At 44.1% G+C, this 19,273-nt stretch overlaps 2 protein-coding genes across 8 annotated transcripts in view; both read left to right on the top strand.

The window, feature by feature from the left end:
* Positions 1-14,531, top strand: part of LOC310837431 (vomeronasal type-2 receptor 26-like) — a 69,576-nt gene extending 55,045 nt beyond the window's left edge. Inside the window, exon 5 of the mRNA XM_083724015.1 lies at positions 13,424-14,531. Within this exon, the coding sequence (XP_083580141.1) occupies positions 13,424-14,337 (914 nt within the window). The 3' untranslated portion in view covers positions 14,338-14,531. The remainder of the gene's footprint in view (positions 1-13,423) is intronic.
* Positions 1-19,273, top strand: part of LOC310837308 (vomeronasal type-2 receptor 26-like) — a 55,841-nt gene that overhangs the window by 20,449 nt on the left and 16,119 nt on the right. For 3 of the 7 annotated variants that reach the window (XM_083723683.1, XM_083723682.1, XM_083723677.1), the window contains exons 1-3: positions 10,316-10,759; positions 11,658-11,885; positions 12,888-13,014. The gene's annotated coding sequence lies outside the window, so the exon portion shown is untranslated. Of the gene's footprint in view, positions 1-10,315; positions 10,760-11,657; positions 11,886-12,887; positions 13,015-19,273 lie in introns of those variants that run through there. The other 4 variants (XM_083723679.1, XM_083723678.1, XM_083723680.1 and 1 more) reach the window with 3 other exon arrangements.

Below are 19,273 nucleotides of genomic sequence, written 5' to 3'. Positions count from 1 at the left end.
CCTTCCCAGACTCCGACATGCACTCCCAAGCTAGAGAGATCATCCTTCTATGCAATGAGGGATCTGTTGCCATGTTCTACACTGTCCTTGGCTACATGGGTTTTCTGGCTGCCATCTGCTTCACAGTGGCTTTCCTGGCCAGGAAGCTTCCAGGGTCCTTCAATGAAGCCAAGCTGATCACCTTCAGCATGCTGGTCTTCTGCAGTGTTTGGGTGTCCTTTGTGCCCAGCTACCTGAGCACAAAAGGGAAGTTCATGGTTGCTGTGCAGGTCTTCTCTATGTTGGCCTCCAGTGCTGGGCTTCTGGGCTGCATCTTCCTTCCCAAGTGCTACATTATCATCCTCAGGCCTGATCTGAACACAAAGGCACATCTAACTGCAAAAAGTGAAGATGGTAGTTTCTAAGTCTTAGCTTCTTTGAAGATTCTTGGCTTCACATAAAATGCAATGTTGTTAACGTGGACCAATCACTGGTGTCAGGATGCTGTCAGCAGCTTCCAGCTGGTTGCCCAGGAAAGTATAAAGACTTTTGTCATCTTGGTCTTCCTTTAACAGCACAGCACCAACCACTCTGTCAAAGGCGTCTGTTTATTTGACCAACACCCTGTCGGGGTCTGCATGAGCTAGGTACACCTCTGAGGAGAACAAGGATTGCTTGAGGGGCAAGAAGCCCCTCAACAAGGTTTTGAGATGCTCAAATGCCTGTTGCGCCTCAGCTGTCAACTGGAACGGCTTCTTGCCCCTCAAGCAATCCGTGAGGGGTGTAGTGAATCTTGAATAGGCTGACATGAACTTGCGGTAATATTTGGCCAATGCTACAAACCTCTGCAGGTCTTTCTTTGTCTTGGGCTCCTGACGCGAAACTACACTCCTTAGCGGGATCCATATGCACCCCTTCAGTTGTGAGGTGGTACCCCAGGAAATCTTTGTGAATTCTGCATTTTGTTGATTTACTGTGCTGGTTAATTGTTCTAAATGTGATCTTAACAATAAATTTTGTTGTAAAAGCCCATTGAAATGGTTCTTTTCGGTTATCAGTATTGGCTGGCTGCCCCATGGCTCCTGTTACGCCATCTGTCATGATTTATGACCTAACCGCCAATTAAAGTTGACTCGGGACAATTTGTCAGGATGCTATCAGCAACTTTGGCTGGTTGCCCAGGAAAGTATAAAGAAAAGGAAAGGTTTCTTACCGTCCTTTTTTATTTCAATTTTTACAGAGAGAGGCTACAGAACTCAGCCTCTTAGATAATGGCGTTGTCCCGAGTGGCTTTCCACCCTAGTCTCTCCTACTTCCTCATTCGTCACTTCTCCGGGTGTTGCTACGCACCCTTTGTCTTTGAGCTCTTTGCTCTCCTACTTTTAAGGCTTGCCAGGTTCTAGGAGATAGAAGGTATTAGTTGCTTTCTAATAACATCGTATCAACCAGCTGCCGCTCCACTTCTGCCACCTCCTCCTCCTCTCCCATTATTTCCCAACTATTCCCCTCATTTGCCTCTGAGCTGTGACCCGCCCACAAACCACTGTCTTGCCAGAAACCTCTCTACCATCTACACTTCCAAAACAACCAGTATTAGCGACCTGTTAGCAGTAGTCATCATAAGTCAATAGGCTCATGTTGGAAATATTCAGGAGTGATCAAGCCACCAATTTTTCAAAACTAGGACTACCCTCTTCCATGAGGATGCATTGACAACTCCTGAGTCAAGGGGGTGAAGGTCCTGTGTGAGTATCTGGAGACGGTTGGAGGATGTATGGTAGCCAACGGATTGAGCTCCATCTGGTAGGCCGTCTGAGACCCTACCGGCCCACAGACTGTGTCACCAGAGTAGTGCATGCTCTAGTTATCTCCCACTTGGACAACTGCATTCAGGTAGGTAGCCGTGTTGGTCTAACACAGTTTTAATAAAATAAAATAAAAATGTCCAGTAGTACCTTACGAGACCAACTAAGTTTGTTTGGGGTGTAAGCTTTCATGTGCATGCCCACATATTGAGATACCTACTAAAGTGGACTACTGCAATGCACTCTATGTGACCTTTGAAGGTGACCCAGAAGCTACAACTAATCCAGAATGTGGGAGCTAGACTGGTGACTGGGGGTGGCCGCTGGGACCATATAACCTAAAGGATCTTCACTGGCTCGCAGTGCATTTCCAAGCACAATTCAAAGTGTTGGTACTGACCTTTAAAGCCCTCAACGACATCAGCCCAGTATACCTGAAGGAGCATCTCCACCCCCATTGCTCAACCCGGATATTGAGGTCCTCCTACGAGGGTCTTCTGGCAGTCCCCTCACTGCGAGAAGTGAAGTTACAGACAACCAAGCAGAGGGCCATCTTGGTAGTGGCACCCTCCCTGTGGAACACCCTCATTTCAGATGTCAAGGAGATAAAGAACTCTATAACTTTTAGAAGACATTTGAAGGCTGCCCTGCGTCGGGAAGTTTTTTATGTTTGATGTTTTACTATGCTTTTATATATGCTGTGAGCCACCCACAGAGGCTGGGGTAACCCAGCCAGATGGGTGGGGTATAAATATTAAAATTATAAAATATGCTTTTGGTATTTCAAAAATCAATGAAAACACAATAGTGCTGTTTGATTTATTTTACACCTCCATTGGGTCTATAATCTGATTAGTTCTTAATTTGCCCCAGGAGCAGAAATACCAGTGGGAAAGCTTTTCCTTGCATGCAAAGACAGTGATGGTGGTGGAAGATGTGTTTCCTGCAACTGGCTTCTTTCAGGAAACAGAATGTGTGTTTTGTGTGGAGACACTGTTTAACTATCCAAAGACCAGATGGACTTTGCTGCCTAACAAGCTCATCAGCTACATATTCCTGCTTTGCAGAAGGTTGGACTAGATGATCCTCAGGGTCCCTTCCAACTCAACGATTTGGCAATTCTATTGCAAGCAGTGACAGTCCCATCAGAAGATCCTTGAGAAATGGAACACCAGGTTCACACAGCAGGATCATCCGCAGACACCGGAACATCTGATGATCCTTCAGTCTCTTTTCAGTTTCACGTTTGATAGTTGCAGTGAGTAGCTTTGTACTGTAAGTGGCGAAGAACCTTCTCCCAACCCTTTTTCGCTGCAAACGAATAGCCACTTACTGAATTTAACATTTACATTAATAGCCTTCCTCAGCCCAGCTATGTATGCTTGAAATTCTTCCAGGGAAGGAGCAAACTTCAAAGTCTAGAACAGATTTCTCTGTCCTGACTCTTCCAACATTCAGCTTCATTAGAAGCTAAATTGAATTGAATCTCTAGTTGGCTGCTAGTATATTACTAAGCTCAGGCCAAATATTATTGTTACTGTCTAAATCCAATGGACCAGTCAGCTGGTTGGGTTGTCTCATAAACACAAGCTTCTATTAGCTCATGTGAGGATCTCATGGCTTATCTCTGTGTTAGAGACCTCCATTGGATGCCCATGAATCTATAGTTCTGAGGCAGTGTGGTGTAGTGATCAGAGAGTTGGACAGGGGCCTAGGACACAAGGGTTTAAATTCCCGCTTAAAGTCCAAACTTCTAGTATTATTACTGGGAAGGAGGAAAACTTTTCCTATCCATATTATCCACACCATGCAGGACTTTATTCACCTCTATCATGTCCTGTCTTGCTGGTCTTGGTCCATCATAGCTATTCTCTAGTTTCCTGGACTTGAGAGTCACATCATGAGTTCTCACAAACACTTTTGCTTTGGCTATTCTATAGTTCCCTTCTTTCTTTTAAATAATTTGTATTAGATTTTCCACTTAAATCATATTCACATTTTTTTACATACTTCTATAACTTAATATATTACTCTGTAAGAGCATCAACATCCTTCCCTCACTTTCTGACTTCCACATATCTTTCCATATTTTTAACATTTCTATAATCACTTATTTACCCTTTGTCAAATTGTAATATTTCACCTTCTTGTCAGTAAACCTGCTCCTTATATTTACATTACAAAACATTTCAATTCAGGCCTACAAACGTTTTCAAATGTTTACAATTTTATTTCACATAAAATATAAATTTGTTCCAGTCCTTTTGAAACAGTCCGTCACGATGATTCCGGATCTTCCCCGTCAACTTGTCCATCTGTACATACTCCACCATCTTGACCTGCCAGTCTTCCAGTGTTGGGAGTTCTTGCTGCTTCCATTTCTGAGCCAGAAGTGTTCTTGCAGCCGTTGTGGCATACATAAACATGTTTACCTCTCTTTTATGTATTTCTTCACCAATTAAACCTAATTAAAATGCCTCTGTTTTCTTATTGAACTTATATTTCAAAACCTTTTTTAACTCCTTATATATTATATCCCAGAAGGCTTTCACTTTGGAGCAAGTCCACCACATGTGGAGGAAATTCTTCTCCTTACAACATTTTTTGTCCTGATTTCTATACATTTTAGCAAGTTTGGCAGGTGTGATATACCATCAGTACATCATCTTAAATACATTTTATTTGAGTGACACACATGCTGTAAATTTGATTTAGTCCACAGTTTTTCCCACCTTTCAGAATCAATCAGATCCTGGGCCCACCTAATCATAACGCTAGATATGCTATAGTTTCTTGGACTTTACTGAAGTTAATGTTTCCTCAAGTTCAGCAGGGTCCAGATTGAGAGTCCCATCTTTGAGTTCTCACAAACATGTTTTGCTCTGGCTCTGCAGCTGCCCATTGAGTCACACACCGATTCCAGGGAGTTACAGAGGAGGTGGACCTTCTTAACCCTATAATTATCAAAATCATGGTGATTTGTTTATCTAGTCCAGGGATTTCCCCAACGATGGCCTTGGAGTCCACAAATAACAAAACATCAGAATCACAGGCAGCATCAGATAACTTATTGTCACAAGCCTGAAAGAAGAACTGGGTCATAAATAGCAGAAGCCGGACCTGAGAGATTTGGGGCTGGCAGGGCTTGTTTCTGTGGGAGGTTCCCTTTTTCTACCTTTGCTTCTGAAGCTACTGTAGGAGTCCAGCTGTGCTTCTAATGTGACTGCTGTCATAAGAGTGTATGATTCTTGCAGGCATAGCCAGGATGATATTTCTGCTGCTGCTGTTTCTGCTGCTAATGCCCCATGGAGCCAGTAGGATGCTGAAAGCAAAATGCCCATTGAACCGGAATATAGTAACTGATCCGTTGAATTATTACAGGCCAGGAGACCACCTCATTAGTCATGTCATAATTCCAAAAGTTTTTATAACTTACCCATTCAACTTTTCATGGCATCCCAAAAACACTGTTATGACGTAAGTGACTTTATGTTACCCAGTCTGCATTCACATTTATTGCTGTTTTCCAGACACAGCATCTAGTTTCTGGCCATGCCCCTTGGTATCCTGCAAACAAAGAGGTTGTTTCTGAACCCTTTCCCTATTTTGGGCTTCAGTTTTATTAATGCAGCTAAAGGATAGTTGATCATCTCATGTCTCATGAGAAAGGGTGTTTCTTCCTAGTCAAGTGTTAACAGCTTTGACAGCTTCCCTTATTCCTTTATTCCCAACTGTCTAAATTAAATGTCCCTGGTGGTGTTGGGGGTATTTGGATTACAACATATCTTAAATAAGTTCTAAATCCACGGTGCAATCTTGCATTTGCGGATCAAAGAATGTGTAAAAATCGGAATATAAGGATACCACCACCTTCCCTTCAAACTCACTGGAATGTTCAAATCAGTATAGGAACCTTACTAGGTAATTCCACCACCCTAAGAAGTTAAGGTGAGTAACCCAAGATAGGGCATTTCTCTCTTTCATATCTTCTCATCCTGTAAATAGTTCTTGCCAACTTAAGGAACTCTAAATGAGCATTTCAATCTAATTCACCCCAGCTCAAGCTCTCCTAAATGCTACTACTTTATTTGTTGGCGGATCTGGGCAAGATTCTGCTCCTTCCTAGCTGCCCGTTAGATATAACTTGTATAGAGCAAGGAGTTGTTTTTATTTAATGGAGAATGGAAGGCTAAAACCATTTTCGTTTATTCATTTATTTGCAGTTGGTCAGCATGGGACACCTCACCCGTCCTGTCCATCTTGTTTGCAACCCAGGAGATCTCCCGGTATCTTAAGCATTTAGCCAATGTCACCCTGGGCTATAGCATCTATGAGGCCGCTTATGATGTCAGGACATCTGCTGATGCCATGCTAGACAGTATTCCAAACTACAGATGTGGAAGAAAGAATAACATGTTGGCTGTTTTTGAAGCAACTTCTTCTGAAATCCCCCACCTTATTTCAAGCATGTTGGGCATCTACAAAAAGTGAAGATGGAAGTTTCTAAGTCTTAGCTTCTTTGAAGATTCTTGGCTTCACATAAAATACAATGTTGTTAACATGGACCAAACGCTGGTGTCAGGATGCTGTCAGCAGCTTCCAGCTGGTTGCCCAGGAAAGTATAAAGACTTTGGTCATCTTGGTCTTCCTTTAACAGCACAGCACCAACCACTCTGTCAAAGGCGTCTGTTTATTTGACCAACACCCTGTGGGGGTCTGCATGAGCTAGGTACACCTCTGAGGAGAACCAGGTTTTGAGATGCTCAAATGCCTGTTGCGCCTCAGCTGTCAACTGGAACGGCTCCTTGTCCTACAAGCAATCCATGAGGGTTGTAGTGAATCTTGAATAGGCTGACATGAACTTGTGGTAATATTTGGCCAATGCTAAAAACCTCTGAAGGTCTTTCTTTGTCTTGGGCTCCTGCCGCGAAACTACGCTCTGCACCTTAGCGGGATCCATATGCATCCCCGTCAGTTGTGAGGTGGTACCCCAGGAAATCTTTGCGAATTCTGCTTTTTGTAAATTTATTGTGATGGTTAATTGTTCTATGTGTGATCTTAACAATAACTTTTGTTGTAAAAGCCATTGAAATGGTTCTTCTCGGTTATCAGTGTTGGCTGGCTGCCCCGTGGCTCCTGTTACGCCATCTGTCATGATTTATGACCTAACCGCCAATTAAAGTTGACTCGGGACAATTTGTCAGGATGCTATCAGCAGCTTTGGCTGGTTGTCCAGGAAAGCATAAAGAAAAGGAAAGGTTTCTTACCGTCCTTTTTTATTTCAATATTTACAGAGAGAGGCTAAAGAACTCAGCCTCTTAGATAATGGCGTTGTCCCGAGTGGCTTTCCACCCTTGTCTCTCCCACATCCTCATTTGTCACTTCTACGGTATTGCTACGCGCCCTTTGTCTTTGAGCTCTTTGCTCTCCTACTTTTAAGGCTTGCCAGGTTCTAGGAGTGGAGGTCTTAGTTGCTTTCTAATGACATCGTATCAACCAGCTGCCGCTCCACTTCTGCCACCTCCTCCTCCTCTCCCATTATTTCCCAACTATTCCCTTCCTTTGCCTCTGAGCTGTGACCCCCCACAAACCACTGTTATAAATCTATACTGTCTTCCTCTTCTCTGGAAGAGTCAAGATGGTGAGGCGTTCTCCACCATTCCTCCTCTGCCCAGCCCCTGACACCTGGTTTATGGCAGGAAAATTGCAGAAGCTCTAAATTCATAAAATCATTGTTCACAAATGTCTTGCCAGAAACCTCTCTACCATCTACACTTCCCAAACAACCAGTATTAGGGACCAGTTAGCAGTAGTCGTCATAAGTCAATAGGCTCATGTTGGAAATATTCAGGAGTGATCAAGCCACCAGTTTTTCAAAACTAGGACTACCCTCTTCCATGAGGATGCATTGACAACTCCTGAATCCACCAACTCATACCCCCATTGCAAGCTTTAATAAGTCATGTAGGGCAACGGTTGGGAGACCACATGGATGGGACCACCTGAAGTCAAACACTTATCGTGACCCATTTCAATCTGGGTTCAGACCTTGTTATACATGGAATCAAAGAAGCATAAATAAAAACAAAAATTGTGAAATGAAGTAGTAATGAATGCTGGAAGTGAATGTATAATAAGGATGGAGGGACTCTACAGTCCTGTTTTATAATCTGATGGACTTGTTACTGAATATGTCCATTTCATTGACCTGCACTGGTGTAACTCAATATTGTCTTTAAATGTTGAATTGTGGTTCAAAGAGCAATAGAACCTCAACAGCTGAAAACATCATTTGCAAGCAGTGAGAGTCACTTCAGAAGGTTCCACTTCTTCAAGAATCTGCCCCAAACTCAAGTAGCCCTACATCTGCATTCATCCGTGGTAACGTCACTGGCCAATAAACTCCTGCAACAAGGTCACCAGCAGCCTGGCTCTCCAGCAAAACTAATGTTTTAATTCATAGCCTGAGCATGAAGAAGAATATGGAGATCATCAGGGGGGTTGGGCTGAGTGTTCACCAGTGGGCAGATGATACACAGCTCTACCTCTCTTTTAAATCGGAACCAGTGAAGGGGGTGAAGGTCCTGTGTGAGTATCTGGAGATGGTTGGAAGATGTATGGTAGCCAACGGATTGAGCTCCATCTGGTAGGCCGTCTGAGACCCTACATACCCACAGACTGTCTCCCAGAGTAGTGCATGCTCTAGTTATCTCCCACTTGGACAACTGCATTCAGGTAGGTAGCCGTGTTGGTCTAACACAGTTGAAATAAAATAAAATAAAAATGTCCAGTAGCACCTTAGAGACCAACTAAGTTTGTTTGGGGTGTAAGCTTTCATGTGCATGCCCACATATTGAGATACCTACTAAAGTGGACTACTGCAATGCACTCTATGTGACCTTTGAAGGTGACCCAGAAGCTACAACTAATCCAGAATGTGGGAGCTAGAGTGGTGACTGGAGGTGGCCGCTGGGACCATATAACCTAAAGGATCTTCATTGGCTCGCAGTGCATTTCCAAGCACAATTCAAAGTGTTGGTACTGACCTTTAAAGCCCTCAACGACATCAGCCCAGTATACCTGAAGGAGCATCTCCACCCCCATTGCTCAACCCGGATATTGAGGTCCTCCTACGAGGGTCTTCTGGCAGTCCCCTCACTGCGAGAAGTGAAGTTACAGACAACCAGGCAGAGGGCCATCTTGGTAGTGGCACCCTCCCTGTGGAACACCCTCATTTCAGATGTCAAGGAGATAAAGAACTCTATAACTTTTAGAAGACATTTGAAGGCAGCCCTGTATCGGGAAGTTTTTTATGTTTGATGTTTTACTATGCTTTTATATATGCTGTGAGCCACCCACAGAGGCTGGGGTAACCCAGCCAGATGGGTGGGGTATAAATATTAAAATTATAAAATATGCTTTTGGTATTTCAAAAATCAATGAAAACACAATAGTGCTCTGAAGAAGTGTGCATGCACACAAAAGCTCATACCAAGAACTGACTTAGTTGGTCTTTAAGGTGCTACTGGAAGGAATTTTTTTGTTTTGACAATAGTGCTGTTTGATTTATTTTACACCTCCAGTGGGTCTATAATCTGATTAGTTCTTAATTTGCTTCAGTAGCAGAAATACTAGTGGGAAAGCTTTTCCTTGCATGCAAAGACAGTGATGGTGGTGGAAGATGTGTTTCCTGCAACTGGCTCCTTTCAGGAAACAGAATGTGTGTTTTGTGTGGAGACACTGTTTAACTATCCAAAGACCAGATGGACTTTGCTGCCTAACAAGCTCATCAGCTACATATTCCTGCTTTGCAGAAGGTTGGACTAGATGATCCTCAGGGTCCCTTCCAACTCAACGATTTGGCAATTCTATTGCAAGCAGAAGCAGTCCCATCAGAGGATCCTTGAGAAATGGAACACCAGGTTCACCCAGCAGGATCATCCACAGTCACCGGAACATCTGATGATCCTTCAGTCTCTTTTCAGTTTCACGTTTGGTAGTTGCAGTGAGTAGCTTTGTACTGTAAGTGGCGAAGAACCTCCTCCCAACCCTTTTTCACTGCAAACGAATAGCCACTTACTGAATTTAACATTTACATTAATAGCCTTCCTCAGCCCAACTAGGTATGCTTGAAATTCTTCCAGGGAAGGAGCAAACTTCAAAGTCTAGAACAGATTTCTCTGTCCTGACTCTTCCAACATTCAGCTTCATTAGAAGCTAAATTGAATTGAATCTCTAGTTGGCTACTAGTATATTACTAAGCTCAGGCCAAATATTATTGTTACTGTCTAAATCCAATGGACTAGTCAGCTGGTTGGGTTGTCTCATAAACACAAACTTCTATTAGCTCGTGTGAGTATCTCATGGCTTATCTCTGTGTTAGAGACCTCCATTGGATGCCAATGAATCTATAGTTCTGAGGCAGTGTGGTGTAGTGATCAGAGAGTTGGACAGGGGCCTAGGACACAAGGGTTTAAATTCCCACTTAAAGTCCAAACTTGATGTTACAAAGAATTCATGAAGTGAGGAAATCTCAGGGGATTCTCTGGATCACAACAGATCTTCTGGACATTGATGAGATGTTGTTTGGTGGCAAATATTACTTCCAGCCTGCCCAAGGTTCTTTGTCCTTTGTAATGAATACCAAAAAAAGGACAGAACATGGCTACTATACTCGACTTTCATTTGAAGCTAGAGCTGCAGCTGCAGAGTTTTGGTCAAGAGTATTCAGTTGTACATGTTCAAACAATGTGCTATCTGTGGAGGGTTGGACAAAATGCACAGAAAAGGAACCACTGGAAACTTTGTCCCAGAAGGAGATGGGGGCAATCTGGTCTCAAGACCGCTATAGCACTTACTACGGCATCCAGTTTGTGGCCCAAGCCTTAAATGTCGCATATTCATCCAGATCCAAATGGATGTTAATGGCGAGTGGAGGAAACAAATTGGAACTTCAAAGGTTGCAGCCATGGCAGGTCTGTCCTCTCCCCTTCTTTGCAAATACTCTATGGAATCTGTTTCAGATTGTATATTCTTTGTAGTTTACGTCATTGTTATTGTTAAATATGTTTAGGTTTCCTATGCACTGTCTTTAGTAGGACATGTTAATATTTTTTTTTAATTGTTCATCTATTTTTGTGGTTCTAAGCTACTTTGAAAATTGATTAAAATCTGTTTAAAAAATAATTTGGGAAAGTTAGGGGGAATCTTTCAAAGCACAAAATAAGCTATGAAAAATTGTTAAGGAGCATTCTCTCACATAAAGATTAATTAATTAATTAATTAATTAATTACTATATTTGGTTCGTAATATTTATATATTGCTTGACTCCTGAAAAAAACCTCAAAGCACTTTACAAAAAAGTTAAAATGAAAAGAAATTCACTAAAGAAAGCCCTTATTTAAAACACAGAAAGTTGTAATCACAATAGGATAGCTTAAAGCCAATTAAAAGGCATGCTAGCTTTCTACAGTTGCCAAGTGCTTGCCTGTATGTGTCCTCTATATGTGTTTATTTGAGTCATATGTCCTGTGAATTTATAACCTGATAAAGGACCAGTTGTAATGACCAAAAGGTTGTTATCTTTAGCTGACACGAGGCCTCAATGTCCTTGATTTAGGACCATTCTCTCAAAACTGGAAAGATGTCTGGAATCTTACTCAATTATCCAAGAAAAACAAGACTACGCCCCACAAAATATCCAAAGTCATGAAAAGCTTTGCTCAATCATATACCCAGAAATATCCTGCAATTATTTTGTTTAAACATAATTTACTCTCATCTCTTATGGAGGTTGCACACAAGCCTGCTGTTTTCTCACAAAATTCGGATATCATGTTTTCTAAATGCTGATGTTTTCTCTGCCAATCTAGCTTCACACTTTCTTGAAAGAAATTTGGATTTCCAATTCATCCATAGGAGGGATGTATTCTGATCAGAATGGGGAGCTGACTGCCAGCTTTGATATCGTGAACTGGGTCGTATTTCCCAATAGATCTCACAGCAGAAAGAAAGTTGGGAGCATCGAAGGACAGGCATCCTCCTGCATAAAATTCTCCATTAAACCAGAAGCCATTCTGTGGCCTGGGAACTTCAGCAAGGTCATTGCATTCATTCATTTATCTGTTTATTTGTTGCACTTATATCCCACCTTTTCTCTATGGAGCTTTATGGCTCCCTGGGAATTTGAACCTTAGTCTCCTGTGTTCTCTTACACCCCTCTGACCACTATGGCACAACTGGCTCTGGTTCCCTTTCTGTAACATCTGTTAACTTCTGACAATTTGCTGATAGGGGCCATTTTCAGTTTAACCCTAAGTGGGCCCTGTGCAGAATGAGACCCGCTCCTGATTGTGTACAGAGCTGCTGTTTTCCCTCTCTGTTTTTCCCTCGCTTTTTTGCATAGCAAATCAGATGGAGAGGGGCAAAGAGAGGAGAGGCTGCTCTTACACTTGCATTTTCATCTATCCCTCTGAGTGGATGAACAAGGACATCAGTGGGCCAAAAGTTGGCAGTGTGGCCCTAGCTGCCATGTGGGCTTTTTCAGCTGCCCAGTAACAGCGACTGCTTATAAAAGCACAACAATACGCTTCATAGTGTATGGCTGCCACTCCTCCAGGTTGTCTTGGACACATCTGGGAATGGGCTGCAGAAATCGCACCCAGACAGCTTTTTGCTGAAACAGCAACATGTCCTGGAGAACCCAAACGTATGGCAAGCAGAGTGATTAAAAATATATATATTAAAAATTCAAAGAAAAGCCCAAAAACATTTAGAAAGGGAAAAAATAAAGCTCAACAACTTTGTCCGAAATATGGCAACCTTTTCACAGTGACAAAAAAAGAACAATAAATCTCAAAAGGCCATAGTTTGTTTAATCCTTTGTGTTTAACAATTAAAAATGAAACTTTATGTCAGAAAGAAAATGAATTCTCCACAGTTCTACCAAATTTTTAAGGGTCTCACTCCCATTTTAAAGCTTTCTAACCTGGTCTCGGTATTCTAAAAATGATTTTTATTTGAGCATATTTTTAGCCAGAGACTTCAGATCATGTCTGTGCTTTATGTTGATCTCCTTGCATGCTCCTTTTCTTAGTTTTCAGGTTGTGCCTCGTTCAAGATGCACCGAAAGCTGTCGCCCTGGATATGCCAGAGTTGCTAAAAAAGGGGAGGCCGTTTGCTGCTATGATTGTGCTCCTTGTGCGGAAGGGACCATCTCCGTTCAGGAAGGTGGGTGACTCCAGAGGAAAGGGAGAGGCAAGATTTCAGGTGGGTTCCAGGGATCACCCAGGGTTCGTGCTCTTTTGGAAAATTGAAGACTCAGGGGAGACTGCTGTAGCTTTAAGAAATGTGATTTATTTGCATATTTACACCTTCAGTCTGCATGGAGGAAGTCCAGATCTTAACACATGATCAAGAGGGACTTGTTTACCATAGCTGTGCAGCACTACAGTGGAAGAAATCTCTCTCAATCAATCTTCAGACAGCTTAGCCAACAAGGCAGCCTTGATTTCTACCTTATTCTTCCCAGCACACCTTGCTAAAGACTGTGTGACACCTCAAACCTCTGTCAGAAAATAGACAGGTATGGATGTAAGAATTTTGTTAGTAATTCTGAAGTCCTTCTTCTTCTCTTCAGATGCAAAGCATTGCACCAGATGCCCAGAAGATCAGCATGCAAATCAAGCAAGAGACAAATGTGTCCCCAAGACTATAACATTTCTCACTTATGAAGAACCCTTGGGGATTATCCTGGTTTCCTTTGCCCTCTTCTTGTCCTTGACCACTGGCATTGTGAAAGGAATCTTCATTAAATACAAGGAAACTCCCATAGTCAAAGCTAACAATCGGGACTTATCCTATATCCTCCTCATCTCTCTCTTGCTCTCCTTTTTGTCCTCCTTCCTGTTCATCGGCCGGCCAAGGAAAGTCACCTGCCTTCTCCGACAAACAGCCTTCAGCATCATCTTCTCAGCTGCTGTTTCTTCTGTGTTAGCAAAAACCATAACGGTGGTGCTGGCCTTCCTGGCCACAAAGCCAGGGAACAGGGTGAGGAGATGGCTGGGGAAGAGTCTGGCCAACTCCATTGTCCTTTCCTGTTCCAGTATGCAGGTTGTCATCTGCACCATCTGGCTGGGAATCTCCCCACCCTTCCCAGACTCCGACATGCACTCCCAAGCTAGAGAGATCATCCTTCTATGCAATGAGGGATCTGTTGCCATGTTCTACACTGTCCTTGGCTACATGGGCTTCCTGGCAGCCATTTGCTTCACGGTTGCTTTCCTAGCCAGAAAGCTTCCCGGGTCCTTCAATGAAGCCAAGCTGATCACCTTCAGCATGTTGGTCTTCTGCAGTGTTTGGGTGTCCTTTGTGCCCACTTACCTGAGCACCAAGGGGAAGTACATGGTCGCTGTGCAGGTCTTCTCTATGTTGGCCTCCAGTGCTGGGCTTCTGGGCTGCATCTTCCTTCCCAAGTGCTACATTATCATCCTCAGGCCTGATCTGAACACAAAGGCACATCTAACTACAAAAGGTGAAGATGGTAGTTTCTAAGTCTTAGCTTCTTTGAAGATTCTTGGCTTCACATAAAATACAATGTTGTTAACGTGGACCAAACGCTGGTGTCAGGATGCTGTCAGCAGCTTCCAGCTGGTTGCCCAGGAAAGTATAAAGACTTTGGTCATCTTGGTCTTCCTTTAACAGCACAGCACCAACCACTCTGTCAAAGGCGTCTGTTTATTTGACCAACACCCTGTGGGGGTCTGCATGAGCTAGGTACACCTCTGAGGAGAACAAGGATTGCTTGAGGGGCAAGAAGTGTGTGATTTATTGATTAGACGTGACCTGCTAATTGGTTTACGATCCAAATTAGCTCTTTACAGCAGTCCAGTGCGCTTCCTCAAGCTGCGTATCTGCTCCGTTCGGTCATGCCTTGCAGAGTAAACACAGCGGTGAAAACTGCCGCTGTTGCTGCTGCTTCTTAGATCCAGGCAAACACAAACACATCAAGCAGTTTGTGAGTCCAATTAACAGTTCTTTATTGCGACATTTCTCAGAAAAACACTCCCGGACTTCTCTCAGCCATTACAGCTACCTCCTTCTCCCTCGAAAGACAAAGGAACAGAGAAAGACTCCTCCCACCTTCGAATCCTTACGTCAGAATGTTAGGCATTACTCAGAGCAACTTAACCCGTTAAGTTCTGAATCCTAACACACACACCCTTGCCTTGCATTCTGACAAGACCTGTGGAACATCCTCACAACTCTCAGATTCGCATTGTGCGAAACTTACCCACGCACCTGTGGCCTGATACCTCTCAGGTGGAATACCCTTCGTTGTGCGACTGGACCGCCTGGGCACAAACTCAGGCGTTTCTTCTGACTCACTGTCACCAGGAGGTGTGTCCTCTGCATCATGGGATTCCCCCTCTGACTTAAAGCGTCTTCAAATCCTCTCCATTACACTCACAGGAGAACTAGGCTCACTCTTGGGCTCTCTTTTTACAACTTGTGGAGATGCCCCATCCAGCTCCTGACTCTGGTCAGTGAGCTGATTGTCATGAGCAGACTCAGCCTCTCCTTCCTCCTCATCAGAACTTTCCTGCTCTGGATCAGAAAGACATTCTGAAAGAACATAACGCTTGGCAGGAGTTTTTGACTTTTCATCCTGCTCATAGAACTCAGCGTGTTTACTGATCAGCAACTTACTCTGATCACCTGATGGGTACGCAAACCTCCATGCACGAGCTGCTGGCTCATACCCACAGAAGATCATTTTCTGGAACTTGGATCCATTTGGCCCTTGCAAAGCCTTAGGCACCGGCACAAATGCGATTGAACCAAACAAACGCATAAAATGAATCTGTGGTTTCCTGCCATGCAACAAAAAATAAGGTGTGTCACCTACCAGTGAATTGTAGGCGCGATTCCAGGTGAAGCTCACATATTTGACCGCCTCCAACCAAAACCTTGGAGGTAACCCAGAATCTGTCAGCATCACCTGTGCAGCTTTAACCAGAGCTTCACTCCTAAGCTCTGCCACCCCCCTCTGCTGAGGAGAAGTAACTGTATGACATATCCCTTTCTTGTGAAAGAACTTCTGCAAAGCAGATCCAGTAAACTGAGCATTTCTGTCACTGGTGACTGCTTGCACTCTGGTGGAGAACCTTAGTTCCACCTCCTCAATCCAACTTCTGATCAGCTGTGCTGCATCTTCCTTGGACTTGAGACCGTGAGTCCAGGTGTTCTGCGAAAAACTATCCTGCATTGTCAGCAGAAACCTGGCCCCTCCCAGACTTGGTTCCTTGACGGGACCCAACAGATCTATGTGTACAAGTTCAAAAGGTTTTGTGGTTACCCTCTCCACCTTTGGGTAACTGCACCCTTTTACCTTTGCCTGTCTGCAAGTTTCACACTTTATGGCACTACCACATTCTCTAATCTTACAGCCTTTGTAGACCTCAGGTAGAGCTTGCAGTTCTTCTAGAGAACCATGAGCTGTCTTTCTATGCCAAACACAAGCACATGAAACATGAGTGGGAACTGTAGCACGCAGGGCTTGTGCTTTCTCAACCTTCCCCTCACCCTCCAGAGACGTTTTAAGAATGAAGAGATCATTCTGTCCCTTTTTAACTTTGACAAGCTGCTTTTCCCCCTTGGAAATTGTGCAGATATCATTCTCAAAAGAAACCTTAAACCCCTTTTTTAACAAATAAGGCACAGACAAAAGACAGTGATGCATCCCTGGGATGGTGCACACTTCGACTTTTTCCTGCAAAACAGAAAGGAATATTGTTGCAAAGTTAGTTACATCTCTTTTTTGTCCATTTGCAAATAAAACAGTTTGTCCAACTGGAACTACCTTGCAATTCCACATCTCAACAGCAGGGGACTCTGGAATCAAGTTGCGATTAGCTGCAGAGTCGATTACAAAGCATAGTTCAGTGTCTCTTTCAGAGCTGTCCTCAAACAATGCCATACTGGCTGTCAGTTGATAAGCCTCCTCCTCACGTTTGCCGCGTCCGCTTTGTTCAGTTCCACGCCTGGCTGCCTTGCCAGACTGGTTGCCATGGAAACCTGCCTGGTTCCCATGGGAAATGACCTTGGCAACATCCTGCCTTGCCTCTCTGCTCCGGTGGGGGCAATTGCGACGCAAATGTTCAACTCCAGTGGAAAAACACTGCCCGGGGCTCCTTTCAGCTGGCCTGGCCCTTCTTCTTCCGGAAAAGCGCCTTCTGCCAGCCCTGCCCCCCCTGAAGCTGCGATCCATTCCAGCACTCACAGTGGAAAACTTTTTAAACTTGCCTTTGGAACTCTTCGCCCCTCCGACCTGCTCACCAGCGCTCCTTGAGGCTGCTTGAGGAACAGGGGCTGCTTCTCCAGGGCTCTGGCCTCCTGCTGAAGAATTACACAAACTTCTCAGCACCTCCCAGGCAGCCCTTGCTGACTTTACGCCCTCCAAGTGAGGTTTCAGCGATGCGTGTACGCATGCTTTCAGCATATCAAGCTCTCTTTGCATTCTCTGCTGGCTATCTTCAGGCAACGCAGCCTCAAAGCCTGCAACGTCTGTTCCATCCGCTCCTCGGCTGAGGGGTAGTGGCTCTTTCTGGCTTACATCCCAAAGCCCAGTAACCAGGAACCAACCCCGTACTCTTTTGGACCATGTTGCCCAACTTGTTAAAGTGAGCTTTTCAAGCGGAACGTCCTCAAGGACTTGGCTGTCTGCCATCTTCTCCTGGTGCCCCAAGCTTACTCACGTATCAGCTTTTCCAGCACCCGTCCGTGGAGAAACGATTTCCAGCTGCTCTCAGCTCCCAGCTCTCAGCTCTCTCTTGCCTCTTAGAAGCAGACTAAAATCACAGAACGCAGACCACTGCTTTCAGGAGCGTTCTCCAGCTGACGCAGCTGACTTCAAAGCATTCCAGCAGACCTCCAGCAACAGCTTTACAAGCGGTAATTAAACCACCCATAACCTGTGCGATTTATTGATTAGACGTGACCTGCTAATTGGTTTACGATCCAAATTAGCTCTTTACAGCAGTCCAGTGCGCTTCCTCAAGCTGCGTATCTGCTCCGTTCGGTCATGCCTTGCAGAGTAAACACAGCGGTGAAAACTGCCGCTGTTGCTGCTGCTTCTTAGATCCAGGCAAACACAAACACATCAAGCAGTTTGTGAGTCCAATTAACAGTTCTTTATTGCGACATTTCTCAGAAAAACACTCCCGGACTTCTCTCAGCCATTACAGCTACCTCCTTCTCCCTTGAAAGACAAAGGAACAGAGAAAGACTCCTCCCACCTTCGAATCCTTACGTCAGAATGTTAGGCATTACTCAGAGCAACTTAACCCGTTAAGTTCTGAATCCTAACAAGAAGCCCCTCAACAAGGTTTTGAGATGCTCAAATGCCTGTTGCGCCTCAGCTGTCAACTGGAACGGCTTCTTGCCCCTCAAGCAATCCGTGAGGGGTGTAGTGAATCTCGAATAGGCTGACATGAACTTGCGGTAATATTTGGCCAATGCTAAAAACTTCTGCAGGTCTTTCTTTGTCTTGGGCTCCTGCTCTGCACCTTAGCGGGATCCATATGCACCCCTTCAGTTGTGAGGTGGTACCCCAGGAAATCTTTGCGAATTCTGAATTTTGTAGATTTATTGTGCTGGTTAATTGTTCTATGTGTGATCATAACAATAAATTTTGTTGTAAAGGCATTGAAATGGTTCTTCTCGGTTATCAGTGTTGGCTGGCTGCCCCGTGGCTCCTGCTACGCCATCTGTCATGATTTATGACCTAACCGCCAATTAAAGTTGACTCGGGACAATTTGTCAGGATGCTGTCAGCAGCTCCTGGCTGGTTGCCCAGTAAAGTATAAAGACAAGGAAAGGTTTCTTACCATCCTTTTTTATTTCAATTTTTACAGAGAGAGGCTATAGAACTCAGCCTCTTAGATAATGGCGTTGTCCCAAGTGACTTTCCACCCTTGTCTCTCCCACATCCTCATTCGTCACTTCTCCGGGTGTTGCTACGCACCCTCTGTCTTTGAGCTCTTTGCTCTCCTACTTTTAAGGCTTGCCAGGTTCTAGGAGATACAGGGTCTTAGTTGCTCTCTAATGACATTGTATCAACCAGCTGCCACTCCACTTCTGCCGCTTCCTCCTTGTCTTCCATTATTTTCCAACTATTCCCCTCATTTGCCTCTGAGCTGTGACCTCCCACAAACCACTGTTATAAATATTCCTCTTCACTGGAAGAGTCAAGATGGGAAGGCGTTCTCCACCATTCCTCCTCTGCCCAGTCCCTGACACATGGTTTATGGCAGGAAAATTGCAGAAGCTCTAAATTCATAAAATCATTGTTCACAAATGTCTTGCCAGAAACCTCTCTACCATCTACACTTCCAAAACAACCAGTATTAGCGACCTGTTAGCAGTAGTCGTTATAAGTCAATAGGCTCATGTTGGAAATATTCAGGAGTGATCAAGCCACCACATATTT

The sequence above is a fragment of the Podarcis gaigeae genome (genome assembly GCF_964106915.1).
Source record: "Podarcis gaigeae genome assembly, chromosome: 2".
NCBI classification, from domain to species: domain Eukaryota; kingdom Metazoa; phylum Chordata; class Lepidosauria; order Squamata; family Lacertidae; genus Podarcis; species Podarcis gaigeae.
This window is presented reverse-complemented; position numbering and strand designations above follow the sequence as displayed.